We start from the raw sequence: 19,864 nt of genomic DNA on the forward strand, positions 1-19,864 counted from the left end.
TGAGTGATAAAAAGGAGAGGAAGTTGGGAGGGAGGTTGCAGGTTTGTGGGAGTGAGGAGCTGGGCTCCACAGGAACGTGGAAAGTCAATGTCGTTGAGCTGAAGCCCCACTCATGTTATAAAACCAACATGGACACAGGGCTGGTCCCAGCACTTGCTTGGACAGTGTGAACTATTCACCTTGCTGGTCTTAAAATGCATCTCCATGGTCTGCTCTTCCTGCCTGTTTGGTGTATATTTATGTGTTCCTCTTCAATTCACAAATCTCTACACTCAAGGAAGCAACTGCATCTTGAAAAGCCTGGATGGCACAAACTCCTAGTCTTCCAGCTTGAGCCTGGTCCCCTAATAGGCCCAGGGGGGTCAGGGTACTTGGCCTGTGGGAGGGATGAATCACCGGGGGTCAGGGGAACAACTATGACAGTGATCGGTGGCCTCAGGGTCGCCCCTCACTATTTCCATCATTTATACCTTGTGTGGTCACTCAGGCTGGCCGGAGCTTGGTCATGTGACTGCCTTAAGCCAATGGAAGCAAGGCCCAAGTGGAGACGTGCTAATCACAGTCATGTTCAAGCTTGTCCTCGTGAAAACACTCCCTTGCAGCAGCCTGGGTCCAGGGCTGAAGGAAGAGCCAGCTACCAGGTTAAGCGAGCCAGAGGGGAATTCAGGGCAAAATTACTCAGAAAGTGGACAGCAGCAGAGAAGGCGGTGGTGGGTGAGCTCAGTGGGGAGCAGCACCTCTTTGTCTGATATCTTTTATAAATATTTACCGTTTAAGATTTTACCAGTCATGGCTGGCTGGGATTCTACGATACCCACAGTGACGCACCTGAAAATAGGCATCAAAATTCAATACTTTTGACTGAAAACATTTGATGTCCATATGTCAAAAGATGCCAACCATGAAAAGATAAATGACAAAATAAGAAAATGTATGAAAAAGTAATTTAAATATCACTTAAGGGGCTCAAAGAAAACATTGATAATAAAAAGAAATTCCCATAGAAATATGGACAAAGAATATTAATAAATTTGCAATAATGAAAAGGAATAACTAATAATTACATAAAAGGTGTTTGGAAGGCTCCGGTAGACTAGGAGGGTGGACAAGGAAGGAACTGAGTATTGTACCCGGATTATTGATTTGGACAAACCCCTGATGATGGGGCACTATGTAAGGCTGGGAGAAGAGGAAACAAATTCTGAAGCTTTTGCTTTGTCATGGAAGGTTACAGCTGCACGGAAGGGCCACAGAGAGTTCTGGGCATCAGACAGTAATTTGGGAGTCATGAGCAAATGCCCACAGCTGAAATCCTGGGCCATGGGCATAGTAAGATTTTCCTGGGAGTGTGAAAAGGCAAAGGAGCCACAGAATGCCAATATATAAGGAATGAGTCGAGGGGGGAAGCCAAAAAAGACACGTGGAATGGCCAGAGGAGACATGAAAATTACCAGGGAGGCGATTACTCACAGTGGCAATACCAAAACAGGGGAGGGCAAGGTTTGGGGTTTGGGGAGGTGACAAGGTCGATGAGTGGCCATGGGTCAAACAGTAACCGTCCTGGGGATTGAGCGGGTATAGGACTGGATGGGTTGGGGCTCGGGCTAGGATTGCCATCTAGGAAGACACATAGCTGGGATGCGTGCGTGATGGTGGAGGGACGGATGGAAAGGAAGTTGAGCCACATGCTAGAATGCTCTGCTCATGGCCTGGAAGGACCAGGTGGGCAGGACATGGTGGTGGAAGGGGAGATGGAGGCTGACTCTACTTGGTGTCCTGGGAGCAGCGAGCCAGAGAGCCAATTTGCCTCCCATCCCTTGGACCTGGAAGGAGACATTCCACCCACCAAGAGGACTGCAGAAGAGGGGGCCCCCAAGGGAGATAGCACAATGGGATAAAAAAAAAGTGGGGTTTTCCCATGTACGTTTATATGTGTAAATGTGATTATTTTTTACATTCTGCAAATAGACATCTCTTCATCCACCAAGCTCAGCCCAGAGTATAGTTTATCAAGCAATGTTGCCAAAGCAGTGCAAGTATAATTTATAACAAAACCAACCAGTGCAGAATAATAGAAATAAGGAGGAAAATAGTCTTCTCCACCAGACACCACTGGATACATTAAAATCTGTATGTGAGAATGTCTGTATTTTACCTCAATGATTTTCTATGTATTAAGTTCCATAATCCTTTTAAAAAGAGAGGTATACATTTGCTTTGAAGGAGGAAAACTTTTAACGTCAGCAGTGTTCTCCACTTAAAGTCTATTTATAAAAACCCACACATACCCCTCCAAGATGACTCCATGGTATTTTGCAATGATTTTTCTTTGCACTAACTTCCACTTTGAATCCAGTTCCCCCAGGATTTGTAAGCAACATGTCTCCAGGAGACTAGGGGACCCAGGTCTGCTGTGGTTGAGGCATATAGTTTCCTTCTCCAGAATATCTACTAATACACTTTGGGTGCTCAGTAAACCTAACTAGACACTTCCCCGACTCTTACCAATGTGAAGTTTCTAGTATCTTTTACCCTTTCTCGTTGATTGTTCGAAAGAAAGCATGCAATATTTTCTCACTGGCAGCCTCTCAGAGAGTGTTGGCTGGTGGGTATGATATAGAACATTTAAGGACTTTTAACTTACTGGAACACAGCTACAGGGACTTCCTCCATCGCTTCTTAAATGTGAGGTGTTATGGATACAAGCCATTTCTCTTGAAGATATGATAAAATACCACACAGGGCAATTGCCAATCTTTGAAACAGAAAATCATTTTTTTTTAACCTTATAAGACCAAACCAAGACTTGAGATACAAAACATTTATTCTTGTACTAGTTTTTATCCTTTTACTATCAGATCAGTCTTTCACTTTATTTGTGCACATGGAAAAAGCAGCCCAGAAGGACACTATCGGTTCCGACATTTGGAGTAACAGCTGATGAGACTAGCGACACAGAGGGGCAGCTCAGCATTTTTAAACAAAATTAGAAAAACATCACCAATTTTATGGCAATTTAGTATTATTAAGAGTATCTTCTTGTAACAAACAGTACGTAAATTAGAAATTTAGTCCTCTAGTTCATAAGGATTTTAAAGGCAGTAATGCCAATATGCCTAAACTTTTATGCACAATAATTAATTCTGATAAAATTTTATTTTGGGATAATTTTAGATGCACAAAAAGTTGTAAAGATGGTACAGTCCACACAGTTTCCCTTAAGGCTAAGAGCTACCATTGTCTTGGTAAAATGTTTTAAAACTAAGAAGCCGAACAAGATTTCTTAAATAAACTCTAGATTTCACTTGTACCTCACAAGTTTTTCCATTAATGTCAACACAAGTATTTTTTTAATAGTCAGCAACAATCGGGGATTTCAATTTACAGTGGTAATTTATGAACCATCAGGATAATTCTTGGAAAAATTCTTGCTTATTAATCTGTCACCATCCTAAAGATTTTTCTTCATGAGATGATGCGTGTGAAATGAAAGTGGCAGTGGGGCACAGATGCAGGACATGCAAGGATCGAAAGCAAGTGGCTGAACAATGAAATTTCTAAAATGTAACTAAAAGTCACATGAAGATAAAATGTTTAGTGGTAAAAATAAAACTTGCCATTCTGTCTAGCTATGCAAATCTAATAAGATCTCTAAAGTACAGATTTTCTTGCTAATATTCAAACGAGAAGAGATCCAGGGAACCAACCGGTTTTTATTTTCATTGTGTATTTTCCATCTTATGGTGCCTTTTTCTACCTTGTTGGTGAGTGAGATGCAGGGATTAGGGAGAGCTGAATCTCCCAAAGAAGAGAATGCTGTCTGTCTTGTTGTGCTTGATGAAAAAGAGGAACGGGTGGTCTGCATTGAATTCAATGGAGGGGAGTCTAATTCGGAAACCCACCTCGCTTCCAGTGGCAGCTGCAGCCTCGGTACCTTGCTCATTTATTTCCACAAAAGCCTTGTGGAAAACATTGGACAGATATAGGTTTCTCTCCCCAGACATTCCTGAGAAATCAGCTTTGCCCTGGATAAAGGCATTGCTCATCCCCATGCTGCTCAGGATAGACTTGAGATCGTAAGTCTCCTCCAGCTTGAACTTGGGCAGGTGCAGCCGGACGTCATATGCCTCCATCATGTCTTCGCTGCTCCACTCTCTCAGTTTCTCGTAGGTGATGTCCTTCTCCAGCTGCGGATATGGAACCGAGAAAGAAGAGTCAGTAACTTCAATGTGGAGTGGCAAATACAGGTAAGACTTCTAGCACCACGGGGCTGAACTGGGACTACTCCCATGCTAAAGGTGACAAAGCAGACACAGCTCGAAATTCTTTGCACAGTGGAACCCTCCACACTGCTGACCCATCAGAATCTCAGGGATTAAGGGAATTAGACCTTGATTCAAAATGGAAGTACTTCAATAATATGCAAGACATCAGTTATACCAGCAAATATATCAATGTAAATATTCATTAAGACATTGTCTACAGAAAAGCAGACACTCTAGAACAAGTTGTATGTCAAGGCACAAAAAGCATTTGTTTTAAAAACATGGGAGACCACATTTTAGAAGTCAGTTTAATGTTTAAACATGTGTATCTAAGTTAGATTAATGCTAGTGATTAAAAACATAAATCTCTAATCAGGTAGGTTTTGCCAGAAGGAGAAGACTGACTAAAAGGTTTGGGGGTGAGTCCACACAACGCTGAGACTGCCAAAGAACACCTGCTTCTATTGCTCGTATGGCTGATGTGTGGCTGGGGCAGCCTCACCCCCCAGATGTATCGATCCATGAATTCAGCTTTCTGAGGACGTGCAAACCAGCCTTGCAGAGTTGTATGTAAAGGAGAGACACCTGTGAGCAGGTATGTGGTTCGCCTTCCTCTATGGGAACTAAACAACAGGACAAGACCTTGTATTTCTCCCAGGAGAGGTAAACACCAGAACCATCTTCACATCACCCAGGCCAATGTGTTTACCTGCTCCAGCCCACCAAAGTCTTCCGGCAGGAGGACGAACAGGCTGAAGTCTTGGTTCTCATAGTAGAGTTGAAGGCCTGTGGCTTTCGGCTTTTCGATGTGAAACACTTGAAGTTTTTTCTTCATCGACATCATTTGCACAGGTTTGCTTGTAGTCTGTAGAAAATAAGCTGTGAAATCACTGAGATGTTCCCAAACCTTTCTTTTTCAGCATCACTTCCCATTAGTTGGGGGCGCTGGCAATACCAGCAGTCCTCTGCTAACTACTGAGTAAGTGACGTGGCCCATGCTTTCTGGGGGCAGGTGTTACACAGGATAACAATATCAATACACAATGTGGGAGTTTCTTTTCTCACACTATTGTGACAACCTCTGTAATTCACAGCAAGCTGGGTTCCACTAACTACATAAAAGAGATATATACTCTTATGTAAACCACACAGATGTCTTTTATTCAGTTAAGAAACTGAGTAGGGTGTGTTTCACATGACAGTATTTGAGAAAATATTTTAGAGTCATAGGGCCTCCCTGGTGGCGCAGCGGTTGAGTACCACACTGTGAAGCTGTCCGTGGCCTCTGCAGCGTGGGTTCGATCCCTAGCAGCCGGCGAGAATCCCACATGATGTGGCAGACCTCTCCTGTCTCACCTGCTGCTCCCCTCAGCAGTGTATTTCATCAGTCTGCCTGTTCTGTTCCCCACTCTGTCTCTGGTGAATCCTCTCACCTTCCTGTGCATCTCGCCTGTACCCCAGTTCTTGTATAAATAAATAAATCATAAAAAAATATTTTAAAGTCATAAAGCTGAAATACACTAAGAGAATGAAAAGACAAGCAATAGACTAGCAGATAATATTTTCCAAGTACATATCAGGTAAAGGATTGGCATCCGAAAGTTACAGAGAACTCAAAACTCAACAATAATAAACAACCCTATTTTAAAAATAGGCAAAAGATTTGAACCAACACCTCCCTAAAAGAAGACAAATAGTCAATGACAGAATTGTCGATCACATGTCATCAGGAAATTACACGTTAAAGCAATGAGGACACCACCTACCTATTATAATAATTATGAATCCAAAACACTGACCGGGCAAACTGTGGGTGAAGGTTGGAGTTGTCATTGCCTGCCAGTGTGAATGCAAAAGGGACTTGCAGTCTCACTTTGAGAGGCAGTTCGCAGTTTCTTATCAAGCTAGACACAGTCTTCCCATGTGATCCAGCAACTGCACCCCAGTGAATTTGCCAAAATTAGTTAAAAACTTAAGTCATGAAAAATCTTGTGCACAAAGGTTTATAACAGTTTTACTCATAATTACCCCAAACTGGAAGCAAGCAAGATGTCCCCATCTCCGGTTAAAGAATAAAAAAACTGCTACATCCTTACAACAGAAGATTGTTCAGCCATCAATGAAATAAGCCATGGAGTCACCCAAATGGACTTGGGAGAACCCCCAATACAAGAAGCTACTCCAAAAAGAGGCTATATGCTATGTTATTCCAATTTGTGACATTCTGGAAAAGGCAAAGCTATAGACATAGTAAAAAAAAAATAAAAAACCATGGTTTCTAGGAGATTGGGTAGGAGGGATGAATAGGTGGAGGCCAGGACCTCCTTAGCATGCTGAGGATGTCAAACCTCACAAAATGTACAGCACAGAGAGTGCAATAGTGCAATCTATGGACTTTCTTTAATAATAATGCATCAATACTGACCCATGAAGTATTACAGGCATGCCACACTAAAGCAAGATGTTACTAATAGGGGAGAGGCGGGTGAGCAGAAGTGGTATATGGGAATTATTTATTCTTTCAACTTTGCTGAAAACCCAAAAATGCCCTAAAAGATAAAGTCTATTTTTACTAAAACCAATGGTGAAACAAAACCAAATCCCTGTTGCCGATATTGTACGCTCGTTGTTTATCCATTCTAGAGGTCAATCTCAATGCCATGCTGCTGCCAACGTCAACATGAATGAACCAACCAGTGTCTTCAGGAGTTTTCTGTAAGTGCTTTGAGTTAAGAGCAGACTCTGCCTACTAGGGTTATGAGCGAGAAGGCTGAATGAAGGCAGTCGCAGCCCCTGGTCTTGTGGGAAAAGTCCATCCTCAGTATATCAGAGAATGAAGGCAACCTCCAGAGAGGAGAGAGACAAACGCAGGGAGGGAACTAAGGTTCTGTAGTGATACTCTAGTGACCCTACTGCCAGATTTCCCAGTCCCTCTCAGTTGCATAAGCTAATGCCAGTATAACTTGTTTCATATGGAACTGGGTTGGAATGTGCTTTCTATCACTTGCAGCTGAGAATTCCTGGTGCGTGTACTAGGCCTGGTATTAGCCTAGTAGATTGTATGTTGGGGCCTTTTCCCCATCTTTACTCCACAGATTGCAAACTTCCTATTGCAATTTCCACATGACTCTTGCAATAGGTTCCTGGCAGGCAGCTCTGTTTGGATGAGCTGTCCCACCCCGTGCCTAAGCAGCCTTAATAAATGTTGGTCAATCAACTCCTGTCCTGGGCTCTGGCATGAGACTGTCAGCCGGGCTCTGGCATGAGGAGGTGTTGCGGGTAGCTGTGTCCTGCCAGTAGGACTGGGAAGCCGAGAAAGTTAAACTTCAGTCGGGGAGGGAATGATGGAGAAATAGTGGTGGAGACTGAGAATGATCCTGACAACATTGGAGTCTTTGATTCCATTTTCATCCCCAAACCCAGCCACAGCCCAGTCCTGGAGCTCTGTGGGTGTATCTGTCTCCCTACATGATCTGCTCTTTGCTGTAGTGGGTTCCAACTTCAAAGACAAGTATGTTGTATCCTAACACACAGAGAAACCTTCAGGAAAGAACTGAGAGTTTATATTTTTATTTCTGTTACTTATGGAAGGATAAGAGTTTGGCAGCGAGAGTTCTGGTTTAGTAAAAGTAAAAGAAGAACAGAGAAGTGATGAGCTTTGGGTTATGGTTCTGGCGACGGCTGGCTCAGGTTGGGCTCCAGTCACTCAGCCACACTGTATTGATCACCTGGGCACTGAGTAAATGTGGTTACTGCCTTACCTTCTCTACAGATGTGACAAGGACTGAGTGATAAGCTCAATAAATGTAGTCATTTCAGAGAAAAATGATGAAAGAGGAATTTCCAGGTGGGATACAACTGGGAAGCTACAGCTCAGCCATCCCTGCCCTAGTCAGAGTCACTGGTTATAAGATAGTGTCTCCAGAAAGAAGATGGAATTTAAAATAGAATCTTCACAATGCCATGTAAAATTCCTGATGATTATTAACAGGTTCCTACCTTGTTTATTCTGAAAGGTTTTTCTGTAGTGTCTTGGGCTAAGAATGGATATTCCCAGATTCCTTTAAAGTACAGGGCATTCACCAGAATCATTCTGGTTGCAGCATCCACAGCATCTTCAGGTAAAAGGTTCTGGATTTTACCTACAAGAGCAAAAGTGCAGGTTTCAGATGGTATAGTTACATCCTGGTGATATACAACACTTAGGAAAATGATAATTACGAAATATTGTTTTATGATTACATCTTCTATCCACCAATCATCCAAACCAGGAGTTAGCATTGACAGTCTACTATTAACAGATCCTATTTAAATTTCACCTGTAACTCCAATGAAGTCCTTTTTCTGGACCAGAAATCAAAATCTCATGTTACTTTTATTTGTCATTTCCTCAGTCCCCTTTAATCTGAGATAGTTTCTCATTATCCATCTTTTATAACTTTGACACTTTTGAAAATATCTGTGGTTATCCCTCAAATTCTCAGTTAAGATTTATCTGATGTTTTCTCAAGATATTCAAGTTGTACATTTTTCTAAAACTACCTCTATATGGATTGGATTGTGTCACCCTAAAAAAGATATATTAAGTCCTAACTCTCAGGTCCTATAAATGTGGTCTTATTTGGAAATAGAGTATTTTCAGCATGAGATCATCCATGGCTACAAAAATTAGAGATCAAAAGTCTGATGAGAAACATATTTACATAAAAAGATAAGCAGAAAACCAACACGAGTAAAAATTAAGATCAACCACATGACAGAGAAGCACCAAACTCAACAAGTGAAATGAGGAAACAGCACTCAACAGCAAAACAAAGACATAACACAAGTGAGATTTATAAATCTGGAGAGACTTGGTAGAGTTCCACTCCTGAAAAAAAGAAATAACCAACAACCATGAAGCTTGAAGAGGAAAAATAATTGCAAAGTAGAAAATACATAATTGTTGAAGTAAAACTTAATTAAATGGCCAGGACAGCAGAGTGAATACAGCTGGAGCAAGTTCATGAGCTGGTAGAAAATCTGCAGAAGTAAGGCAAGGTCAAAAGGAAGACTAAAATCTGAAAGGTTTTAAACACTGCATTTACATTTGGTTTTAAATGGTGATGTCCAAACTTTCCAAGGTACTTAAGAATTGGCTTTACTAGCTTACTAAAATTAATTTACATTAAACTTAATATAGATGTATATTGAATATAATTTTTAATTAATTTGATGACTCAACATGGGGAAGTCTTCTGTGTCACTTTAAATATCTTCTTTGTACAAAAGTTTCCTTGTTTAGAGCTCTGTGTCACTGTTAAACACTCCATCGCTGATAGAGTTGGGGGTGCAAACAGACCCCATTGAGGCTTGAGGTTTGCACAGATTTATCTCAAGTTGGTTAACAGTCAGTTAATTTTAATAATATTGCATTGTTCTCTCGGTTCATTGGCTTTCAAGAAATTTAGCTGCTTGAGCCCATAATTGTTAGGACATTAAATATAAAATTTATCTTACAAAGTATGTACCAAATCTATCAAAAATACAACTTCAAAGGAACACACAGCAAATTTGACTGCAGTGAAAATTTGTTTTCTTAGAAGCTAAAGCGCCACCTATTGGCTGGTTCATTGCAAGGCCCTTGGTGTTCAGGAAAGAGGAAGACCTCGCTTCTCCACACTAAGGGTAAATCCTACTGGACACATGTTAATGTGACACTGCAATACCCACTGTGCAAGCATGTGATAGATTCTGAAATTACAAACATGGAGACAGACTCTACGGCCCCCCACTTGTAAGACATTTGTAGTCTATATAGACAAACTGGGACAAAAAAATGGCAACATATGACTGATTCCTTATCAGTGAAACTTGGCTGTGAGCATCATGTATGAGCTGGCAGACCCTATGACTGTCTGGGAGAAAGCTTGTTCTAAAGCTTCAGAAAAAGAGCTAAAATTTGTATTTCACAGAAATTTATTGCAGCAACTCTCATGACCAACCTTCCCAGTTGCCTAGGACTGAGAGGAAGTTAGGAGATAAAACCATAAAAGTCTCAGATAAATCTGGACAAGCTGTCTCCCTAGCAGGAAGTGTGCCACATAACCCAGTTTGGACCAGTTGAGTTGGCGTGGAATGGAGGTGGGAAACTTCCTTTTAAATCAAAACACTTTCCCTGGGCTTTCTTTTCCCCATTTCCTGTTGACGTTAAGTGACAATTTCAAGAATCATCTCAGATGCAGAGATGACAGCCATGACTTGAGAGGGGTGGACTTGACCTCCTCGCCTGGACCTTTGGACATCCTAGTGGGACAAGACACTGACCTATGTTTGCACTACTCTGGGAGAGAAAGAGCCATTTCTATCTTGGTATTCAGTCACCAAACTTTAGTTCTCTTTGTTATAGCAGCCTAGCCTGTGCCTGAACTAATATATGTTCTCATCGTCTTGCTTTTTGATTTTCCAATAAAAATAAAGACAGATGTGGGAGAATAGGGTGCAAGTTCAGCATGAACTTCTAAGCTTAGCCAGCACTTTTGGGTTTGAGGGAAAGTTTGGGCTCACATGTAGGTGGGAGGGAGGTTGGGGGTGAGTGCATCAAATATGCAGAACCCTTGCTGACAAGCCCCAGCATTTCCCTCTCCTACTTAGGAGACTTGAGGGAGAAATTAGAAGCCCTCATTTCTTCAGTGGCAAAGCTATTCATGCCAGTGTTTCAGGATGGGGGACTGTTCATGGCACCACAACACCACAGAGCCAGGTTAGGGGGGAAGGTCACCCACCATCACCATCACCACACGATAACAAGATGCTTCTGGAACTGTCATCAGATCACCTCCCACCTCTTCCTGCTCCCCCCTTAAATTTATGCGAGACAGAAGAAAATACAAGCATGTGAAGTCTGGGCTCGAACAGGTCATTTTTCTCCCTTGATCCTTTTCCCACCGCGCCCCCCACCCCCTTAACTTCAGAAACTTCACTTCGGTCATCAATGGCTGCTGGTTTATACACATGATCTTACTTTGAAAAATACTTCAGATCACCTAGAATGTTGAAGTTTTCAGTTTTGTTATTAATTAGTAGCTAGTTTTCTCTGAAAACCACAAATGCAGCAGTATTTCTTATATCCTTTATACATTTTCCTGCTTTTTATCAGTGGACTCCTCTTGGGAATTCTGGATATGATTGTTTTCTTGTCTACTAGGCAAACTAGTAGGTGGTTTGACATACATGTTAGATAAGACTTGTTGAGAGAGATGTACATTTAAAAATAATAAACATGCATAGGCAGAAATGCGAATATTCCAAATGTATAATAGTTCTATTTAAGAAATATATAAAACGTATGCTAACACGGATTCAAAATCATGAAATGATACTTGGAGAAAGCTTACCCTGGGTCTGACTCTCAACCCAAGAGTTGATGTCCTTTCTGATTTGGTCAGAATCTTCTACAAAGTTAACAGATTGTGGTTCTGCACCAAAGTATGTTTTCATGTCTTCTAAATATTTCTGGAAGATACAGGCAAAGTTTACTTTTGTAGAGTTAATCCATATCTCCAAAATAGAAATCAAGTCTATTTAGATTATTTGAAAAAAAAAAAAAAAAACCAGAGAGACAATTGCAAGCTCCCAACTCATTTCTCTCTTCTCTCTCTCCAATCTCCAACCTTGATCAAAAACTAAACATTTCCCCCTTTAAACTTAGCTGGGCGCTGACAAGCCACCCAGAACTCTACATGTGGAAGGGAAATCTGCTTCCCACAGTCCCGGAGCTTCCACAGCCCTTCCTACCTGTATCCACTCCTGGGAAACTGGGCTGCATGAAAAGGGAGAGCCCTCTCAGCATCCACGAGGGACTGGGGTGCTGAGAGGCAGTGGGAGATGTACTTGGCACCGAAGTGAGGCCATGGACTCTACGTAACCCCAGACCCAGGCAGGGTCACTGAGCAAAGACAAAACAAAACAAAGCAACTCTATACTACTGTGGAAGTTGGTGTGGAAGCGTGGTCTAAGGTTTCATTGGGCATTCTGAAGGGGAAATCTGGGCCTCCTTCTTCCAGCCCTTGATGGTCTCCCCAGCAGTTGTCCTAAGTGGACCATAGCCGAGGTTATGGGGACACAGCCCTTGGGAACATAATTAATTCCCCAGGACAGCTGTGGTGCTCCTGTGGCTTGCTCACGTGTTGCAGGAAATGTGTGTGTTTATAAAGTGGTGAATCAATTCAGCTTCCAGGCAGCGGAAGGAAGATTGAAGATAGGAATTCAAAGTTCTGTAGAATGTATAATCTAGTCAAAACTGAAGGCCTCAGGGCACACCAGACACTGTTTGATGATGGGCTCTGATTGACCTCTCTGAGCACATCCAGGGCTTCTGGACATTTTTTAAATGTGTCACTGAATATCCCTGTGTCCTCATTCCCAGGTGCCCACCCAGCTCAACAGCTCTGCATCTTTTGAATCAGATAGAATTTGTAAGACTTTCAGTGTTAAAAATGTCTTTAAGACTTCTTGTGGCTTTTCTGCTTTTAGTAATAACAAAGCCCATTTCCTGACCTCCCAAAATTCCCCACATATGGGCAGGATAGCACTGCTTGACATCAACTGTGAAATCACAAGATGGCGTTATCTTGTCTCTTGCTATCTCTCCAGTTTCCTTGCTCTCTGGTTGCTGGGCACCCTCCCCTGCTCTCCTCTGAGATGTGCCAAAGGATGTGCTGGGCAGAGGAGTAAATGCTGGCTCTGGTGACCCACTAAGGAAGCCCTTGAGTCTGAGGACAGAGGCAGGGTCTGCACTGGGCACTCCACCATCAGAGGAGGGAGAAGCTTGAAGAGCCTTTCCTAACCCCTCTAAGTCATGATGTGAAGGGACTTGTCCAAGCCCAAAGTCAGCGTCACGCTTCAGCAGTGTCCGGTCACACCCTGTGGCCAACACCCCCTCTGCTCCTCAGGAATTCCCCTACTGAGCTTCTCTCCAACTGTGGTTCCATGTCCTGTGAACACAGGCTGGCCCGAGGATTACATAAATTCTGTGTGTGCTCGTAGGCGATTGCTGAGGTGAACCCTTTTGTTCTGGATAAGGATCAGATCACTACACCCGAGTTGAGACCCATTTTCCTTTTCAAGAAGACACTGATTGTCTGGTCTACATGATGATTTACCGGAAGGGGTGACCACATAAAGTTCCCTGTTGTTCCTAGAGAAATATACAAAGAGGCTATTGATTGGGCTCATGTGACTCATCCTTTTCCCTTAAAATAACACGTTTGCACTCACATTGTGAAATGGGTAACTTTTCTCCCCGTATATCCCATTGGCTGTTTTAAGTATGTTGGCATTGCTGGAATTGTTGATTTCTGAGATAAGTTTCTGGAAATCAGAGTGTATTTCATCAGCCTTGCCTGAGCTGAATTCCTTGAAAAGAAAAAGGATTAGTCAAAAAAATGTTGATCAAGAGTTATATATACTTTTTTCAGCAAATATTGACACACACATGTGCTCTCTCGCTCTCTTTCTCTCTCTCATACACACACACACACACACACACACAACCTGTAGCTAAATGAAATGATTTTGTATATTCTGAGCAAGAACTATACTTGAGTCAAAGACACATCAAACATCTTCTTTATGTTATGAATGCAAAAAGTTAAGTTACTGAGGGTATTTTTTTCCTTCATGTTTATTTTGCAAAGGCAAATACAACTTTGAAACTGGAGCAGTTTTGAAAGGCAAGAAAAAAAGAGGGAAGCATAAAGGGTAAGAAGATGGCCCTTCCAAAAAGTATTTGTATTTAAAAAAAAAAGTATTTGTATTTTGAAGTGTTTCCATGATTTTAATGCGTTTCTCAGATAAAGCACCCATTAAAGTTTGCTTAAATCAACCACTAAAATGCATGTACTAAATGTGCTTTCTCCTTAATCGCCAGATGGATATTAAAAGTAAGACATACCATTTTCCTTTTCTTTTCACTGTCAGGACCGGTCTTGGTGTCCTGGTCTCTGCTAAATTGAAGCACCTGTAATTTCAGTAAAAAAAAATCATGAGAGATAAATTGCAGACAGATGATCATCCCAAACATACACCCACTAACACAAGTCAATCCTTCCTAAAGCTGCAGAACATGCAATGAGTTACCAAGAGGGCTCCGGTGAGTCAGCTGAGTTAATGCAGTAAGTCAAGAGCTGCTTTTAAATAGATTGTTAAAAGTCTAATTTAAGTTGTTAGTCTCTTTATTTTAACACTTTTTGTGGGATGTTTACGATGATGTTGGCCATATACTTAGAAACCCGGATATGGGCAGGATAGCACTGCTTGACATCAACTGTGAAATCACAAGGTGGCGTTATTTTGTTTCTTGCTCTCTCTCCAGTTTCCTTGTTCTCTGGTCTCTGGGCACCCTCCCCTGCTCTCCTCTCAGATGTGCCAAAGGCTGCACTGGGCAGAGGAGTAAATGCTGGCTCTGGTGACCCACTAAGGAAGCCCTTGAGTCTAAGGATGGAGGCAGGGTCTGCACTGGGCACTCCACCATCAGAGAAGAGAGAAGCTTATATTTTCCATGTTTCATTTCTGCGTACTGTTGACATGGAAGGAGAGCCAGGTGTTCAATGGAGAGTGTCATTTGGACAATTGAGGCAAAAGCCACTGTGGCCCCAGTTAGCTGGAAAATCAGGACTGGAGTTATTTTTGCTTGGGAAGTGCTTCAGCTCTCACTGTCTACCCCGCTTGACATCTGCTGACATGTTCTCTGTGCCCACATGCAAGTTCACAGGAAGGATGTGGGCAGCTCTGTTTCCTGAGTTATGCAACAGCCAAAAGCAAGATATTAAAGCCATCTCCAGACCCGGGTCTCAGCTCACAATGAGGAGCATGATAGTTTACCAAAGGCCGCCCTGACCATGGGACAGCCGGGAGCCACTTACCATAAAAAGGGTTTGTAGCCGTTTGTGGAATTACAAACTGAAACCATGAATATTTAAAGAACATTTAATAAAACGAGAGCAAACAACACCTGGCAGTATTTCTATGAAATGGACCCAAATCAGGAAACTTCTTGAATAAAGTCTGTCACATTCATGGTTAAGTCTTTTCGTCATTAACTGTTTTTCACTAGTTGTGAATTGGATTTTGTTTTTAACCACAGGATACCTTGTGAATTACAAGAATAAGGGTGATCTCCTAGGTTCAAACCAACAGAACAGATATTCTGTCTGTCTGACTCAAAACTACTGAATGGCCCCATTTTCACACTTGGTGTACAGAGTACCCACTTGGGTAGAAATTCTGTCACCTGAACTTACATTGGCTGAACAATTTGCTCTTTTCAGTTTTTTAGAGTTTTTTAATTTTTTTTAAAAAAAAGTGTATTTATATAATTACACTTGCACATATATACATGGTTATTTTATTGTATATCTTATTTTATTTATCTTATTTTTATTTGTATTTATTACACATACTGCATTTTGGGGATGCTTACAACAAATCAATATTTTCTTATACAATAATATTATTTTGCTCTTTTTATGCTCTGATGGATTCTTCAAATTTATTCAGAGACTGAACAAAAAAAGAGCCCCAAAATGCACAGGAAACAGAATTCACTTGATGTTTCTTGTGTCTTCAAGAATATCCCCTGAGAGGTGAAGGAAACTCTATGGGTACTACACCTGAGGCAGTGGGGGGAAGCAAATACTGTTTAAAAATGAACATTGATGTAAAAAAAATTAAAAAATTAATATATTTAAAAATGAATATCCTCTGAGAGAGATGCTGACTGCTTTTATTATTTAAAATTTGAGTCATTAACTTCTTGAAATTTTTTAATAATCAAAATAAAGTTATTTTTTGTGTGGAACCAAACTCGACAAGTTAATTATCTCTCCATTTGACTGTGCCAGAGAACACAAATTCTTAACTGGCATTTCTAGGAGCAGTTTTCAAATGGGTTCTCTTTTCCAGATTCCTTTGTATGGTCTAGAAAAAAATTTTAAGTTTCTCTTTTGTTTTGGAGGTGATGGTTGCAAAAATAGAGATTACTTGGGTTTCAGAAGAAAAATAAATATGAAAAGCAAAGAAAGCACTTCATCTGAAGGCAGAGAGAGAATGACTGCCCTTCCCACTCACCTGTGCCATCTGGGAGGCCGTAGTCCCTCTGGTGCCAAAGTATACCATGGCCAAGGCAGTGGAGATGCTCCAGGGAGAAAAGAAGATATTTTTACCCTTGTCAGATTCAGCAAGCTTTTTGCTAAACTCTAAGGCAAATTGGTTGATTGATTTTGCTAGAGAGTCCATTGAGGGATCCTAAGGAAAATGAAACAGAGAGCACGTTAATAACTCTTTCCATTTACTTCATGCTTGTAAAAGCATGTATTAGCTTACACAATTATCTGTTTTAAGTCATACTTTATTTAACTGACAAAAAATGTATTATATCCAATATAATTACATATCTGTATATAGTGGTGTGTCCATATGTATAGATATATACCCATCTTTCCATATATGTAAACTCATTGTATGTGTAGATATATTTGTATGAGCTGAATGGACTTCAGGACTCCCTCCAACATTATTATTTTACATAGCAGAAAACTGAAGTTCACAGTCCTCCAGTTTGAGTGCTAAGTCTCACCAGGGAACACAGGATCCCAGTCAGTGAGTTCTCTGCCCAGGATTTCTTCTCAAAAAGCCACAGGCCTGCTGACTTTACACAGTAAATGAGAAATAAATGTACATCTTTTCAACAGTGCACATTTTCTCACTTATCTTCATCCCTGTTTTTATCATTTTAAACCTTATTTTTTCCTACTTAGCTGTATGCTCTTTGTGGTTCCTGGAATTCCTTTATCCCCCTTGGTTCTATTGAAATCCCACCTCTTCAAGTTCCTCTTTTCCTTGAAGCCCTTCCTGACCTTTTGGGTCTACAAAAGCATACATGCTACCAAAGTCTCGTAACATAGCTTGTGTCACTTGCTTGACACATCGCACTGGTACTTGTGTTTTCATGTGTCTCTCTCCAATTCCAGGGTCAGTTCCTTGAGAGAAAAATTGCCTTGTACAGCTTGGCACATCCAACACACCTACCTCAGGACTTTTGACAAAATCGGATATTTATTAAATACTTGTTGATTACTTGCTTAAATGCCATTGTTAGGGCTCTATCACCATTTTTCAATTTGCTTAAACTTAAATCATGTGTAATTTAGAGGACATTCATGGAGAAGTAGAGAAGTCTTCACTTTCACTTACTTGAGACCCTCTGAAATTGATCTTCTTGAACAAAAGAACTCAAACTCAGGTGTTTTGCTTTATTGGTTTTTTGGTTTCTGCTATTAAATTCAACTTCTAAATTTCGTATCTACTTAAGCTGATATTTCAATTTAAGTCTTGGGTTTAAGTCTTGGGTGTCAATCAAAAAAAAAATCTATTGTCATTTTATAGCCAAATAATTTCTCAAACTGGTTAAATGACTTAAACAAAATTCCAAAGCCTGACACCTACACAGGGCCAGTGTTGAGGAAACAAGTTCTGTGCTGGCACTGCCTGGCCCAGGGGAAACCAAGACCATGATGAACTTCAGCAAAGTCAAGAGGTAGCACTGTCAAGTGGCTGAACAAAGGGAGAGGCACAAAGAGTTGACTCAGGGAGAGGCGTGTGCAGGCAGAATTTGGTTTCATCATGATGTGGATTCACAGTGATACTTTTGTAATCCCTCCTGGTCTTGCCTACACATACCCAACTTCCCAGTATCTAAATCGTGCTGCTGTCTAATCCAAAAACTGATGGTAATTCAGACTAATATTATTTGATTGCAGAAAAACGCAGTAACTCTAGTTTTGCAGTAATTCTAGACCCTCATGTAATATGTGAAACTTGCCTGAGTATTCTTTCTCAGCAGATGCAAAGTCCTCTTGCAAACAACCTCTCTATTGACTTTAGAACCATAGTCATTTAAATAATGTTTTCTTTACTGCCCATAATTAAGCTTTGTCTCTTTAGAACTCAGGAGTCTCATTCAAATGGAAAATGCGTGAGTCCATGGCGGAGGCTATTCACCAGGTGGGGTGAAGAAAGTTATATCACAGGGCCTGGAATTTTTATATTTTACTTACAGTTCGTGGTTATTCTAAAGTTAAGTTAATTGTGACAAATTCCTGAAACAACAATCCTCTCTAATGAAGGAACAAATTCCTTGTGGGAAATTAAATCCAGTTATCTCCAGCCTCAATAATTCTCTCATTAAATATCATCATTAATATATTAGGTGTAGCCCAGAACAGGCAAGAAGAACCATTCCTCCCTTTCACATTTTTAAAGAAGTTGGTAGAAGTGCTAAAGCAGTCATAGGTAAAATTTAATCCTACCCTGAAATGAACTTGCTCTAGCTACATCCAAGACCACCTTCATGGCCTAATCTAATCCCACTTACCTTCCAAAGAATGCAGAATTTTGGGAAGAGACTCTATAGTAAATAATTTACCCATAGAGAAATGAACAAAGGTCTTTTCAGAGAAGACTATAATGTCTAGGTCTGAATCACTGTGCCATTTTCAGAATGAATTGCTCATTTGCAGTTTCCAGGCGCTATAAACATATATATGTAAACTGGTATCTCAGTCTATAAATGAGCTTAAGGGAGGAGCTGAAGAGAACTAGAAAGAGAGAAAAGGATGGTCACTCATCAAGTTTCAGAGCTCCAGGTACTCCTAGCACAAAGTCAAAAGGACCTTGAGGGACCGTCCAACCTAGTACAGCTCCAACGTTTTGTTTGTTAAGAAATGACGGCCCAGAGAATTGCTGGATCATATGATCCAGCAATTCCACTCCTAGGTATTTACCCAAAGGACACAGAAACATCAATTCCAAAGAACACCTGCACCCCTATGTTTATAGCAGCACTGTTTACAATAGCTAAGCTTTGGAAACAGCCCAAATGCCCAAAAATAGATGACTGGATCAAGAAGATGTGGTACATATATACCATGGAATATTACTCAGCATTCAAAAAAGATAAACACATGCAATTTGCAGCAACATGGATGGCGCTGGAAGGGATCATGCTCAGCGAAATAAGCCAAAAAGAAAAAGAAAAATACCGGATGGTCTCACTCATAGCAGGAATCTAGAAAACTTAAATAAGGGACCAGGAAAATGAATAACTATAAGAAAGTGAAAATCAAAATCAACAAAAAACTATGAACCAGAGACACTTTTTGGGGGGTGGGGGGTGGGAGGGGAGGGATTGGGGTCAGAATGGGGGGGTTGCAATTGTATGGGGAATATAAAAATAAAATTTATTATTTAAAAAAAAAAAAGAAAAAGAAATGACGGCCCAGAGAGTTTGAATGAGCTGACTGACATTCACAGCAAGCTAAAAGCAGAACCAGCACTGCTATCCCTGTCTGAATTCTGAATACTGTTGTTTTTGTCTTTGTATCTCACTGTCTTTAAGAATCACCTGGTAAAAGAGAGAGGTGGGGTGAAGACGGAGCAAGAACAGAAGAAAACAAATGATGATGAAAAGGAGAAAGTGGGAAAGATTTTCATCCCCTTTTCCACAGAGAATGCCCAAGGCCTCAGACTCCCGTGGAAACCAATGATATTGCTCCATCTTG

At 40.9% G+C, this 19,864-nt stretch overlaps 1 protein-coding gene across 1 annotated transcript; it reads right to left on the reverse strand.

The window, feature by feature from the left end:
- Positions 1-3,669: 3,669 nt before the first annotated feature.
- Positions 3,670-16,541, reverse strand: SERPINB10 (serpin family B member 10). Its single transcript, XM_037509690.2, has 7 exons — positions 16,374-16,541; positions 14,200-14,265; positions 13,524-13,661; positions 11,642-11,759; positions 8,265-8,407; positions 4,975-5,130; positions 3,670-4,187 (listed from the first exon to the last, which is right to left on the reverse strand). Exons 1-7 carry the CDS (start codon positions 16,539-16,541, stop codon positions 3,783-3,785), a joined length of 1,194 nt encoding a protein of 397 aa, XP_037365587.1. The 3' UTR covers positions 3,670-3,782.
- Between the last annotated feature and the right edge of the window lie 3,323 nt (positions 16,542-19,864).

This window comes from Talpa occidentalis, unplaced genomic scaffold, assembly GCF_014898055.3.
Source record: "Talpa occidentalis isolate TD23 unplaced genomic scaffold, MPIMG_talOcc4v2.1 talOcc4.13, whole genome shotgun sequence".
Taxonomy (NCBI): Eukaryota; Metazoa; Chordata; class Mammalia; order Eulipotyphla; family Talpidae; genus Talpa; species Talpa occidentalis.

Coding starts and splice junctions, on each gene's coding strand:
- SERPINB10 (XM_037509690.2), bottom strand. CDS start 16,541: ATGGACTCTCTAGCAAAATCAATCAACCAATTTGCCTTAGAGTTTAGC. Junction 14,266..16,373: donor CGGCCTCCCAGATGGCACAG/GTGAGTGGGAAG, acceptor CTGAAATTACAG/GTGCTTCAATTTAGCAGAGA. Junction 4,188..4,974: donor ACTTTGGTGGGCTGGAGCAG/GTAAACACATTG, acceptor CCATATCCGCAG/CTGGAGAAGGACATCACCTA.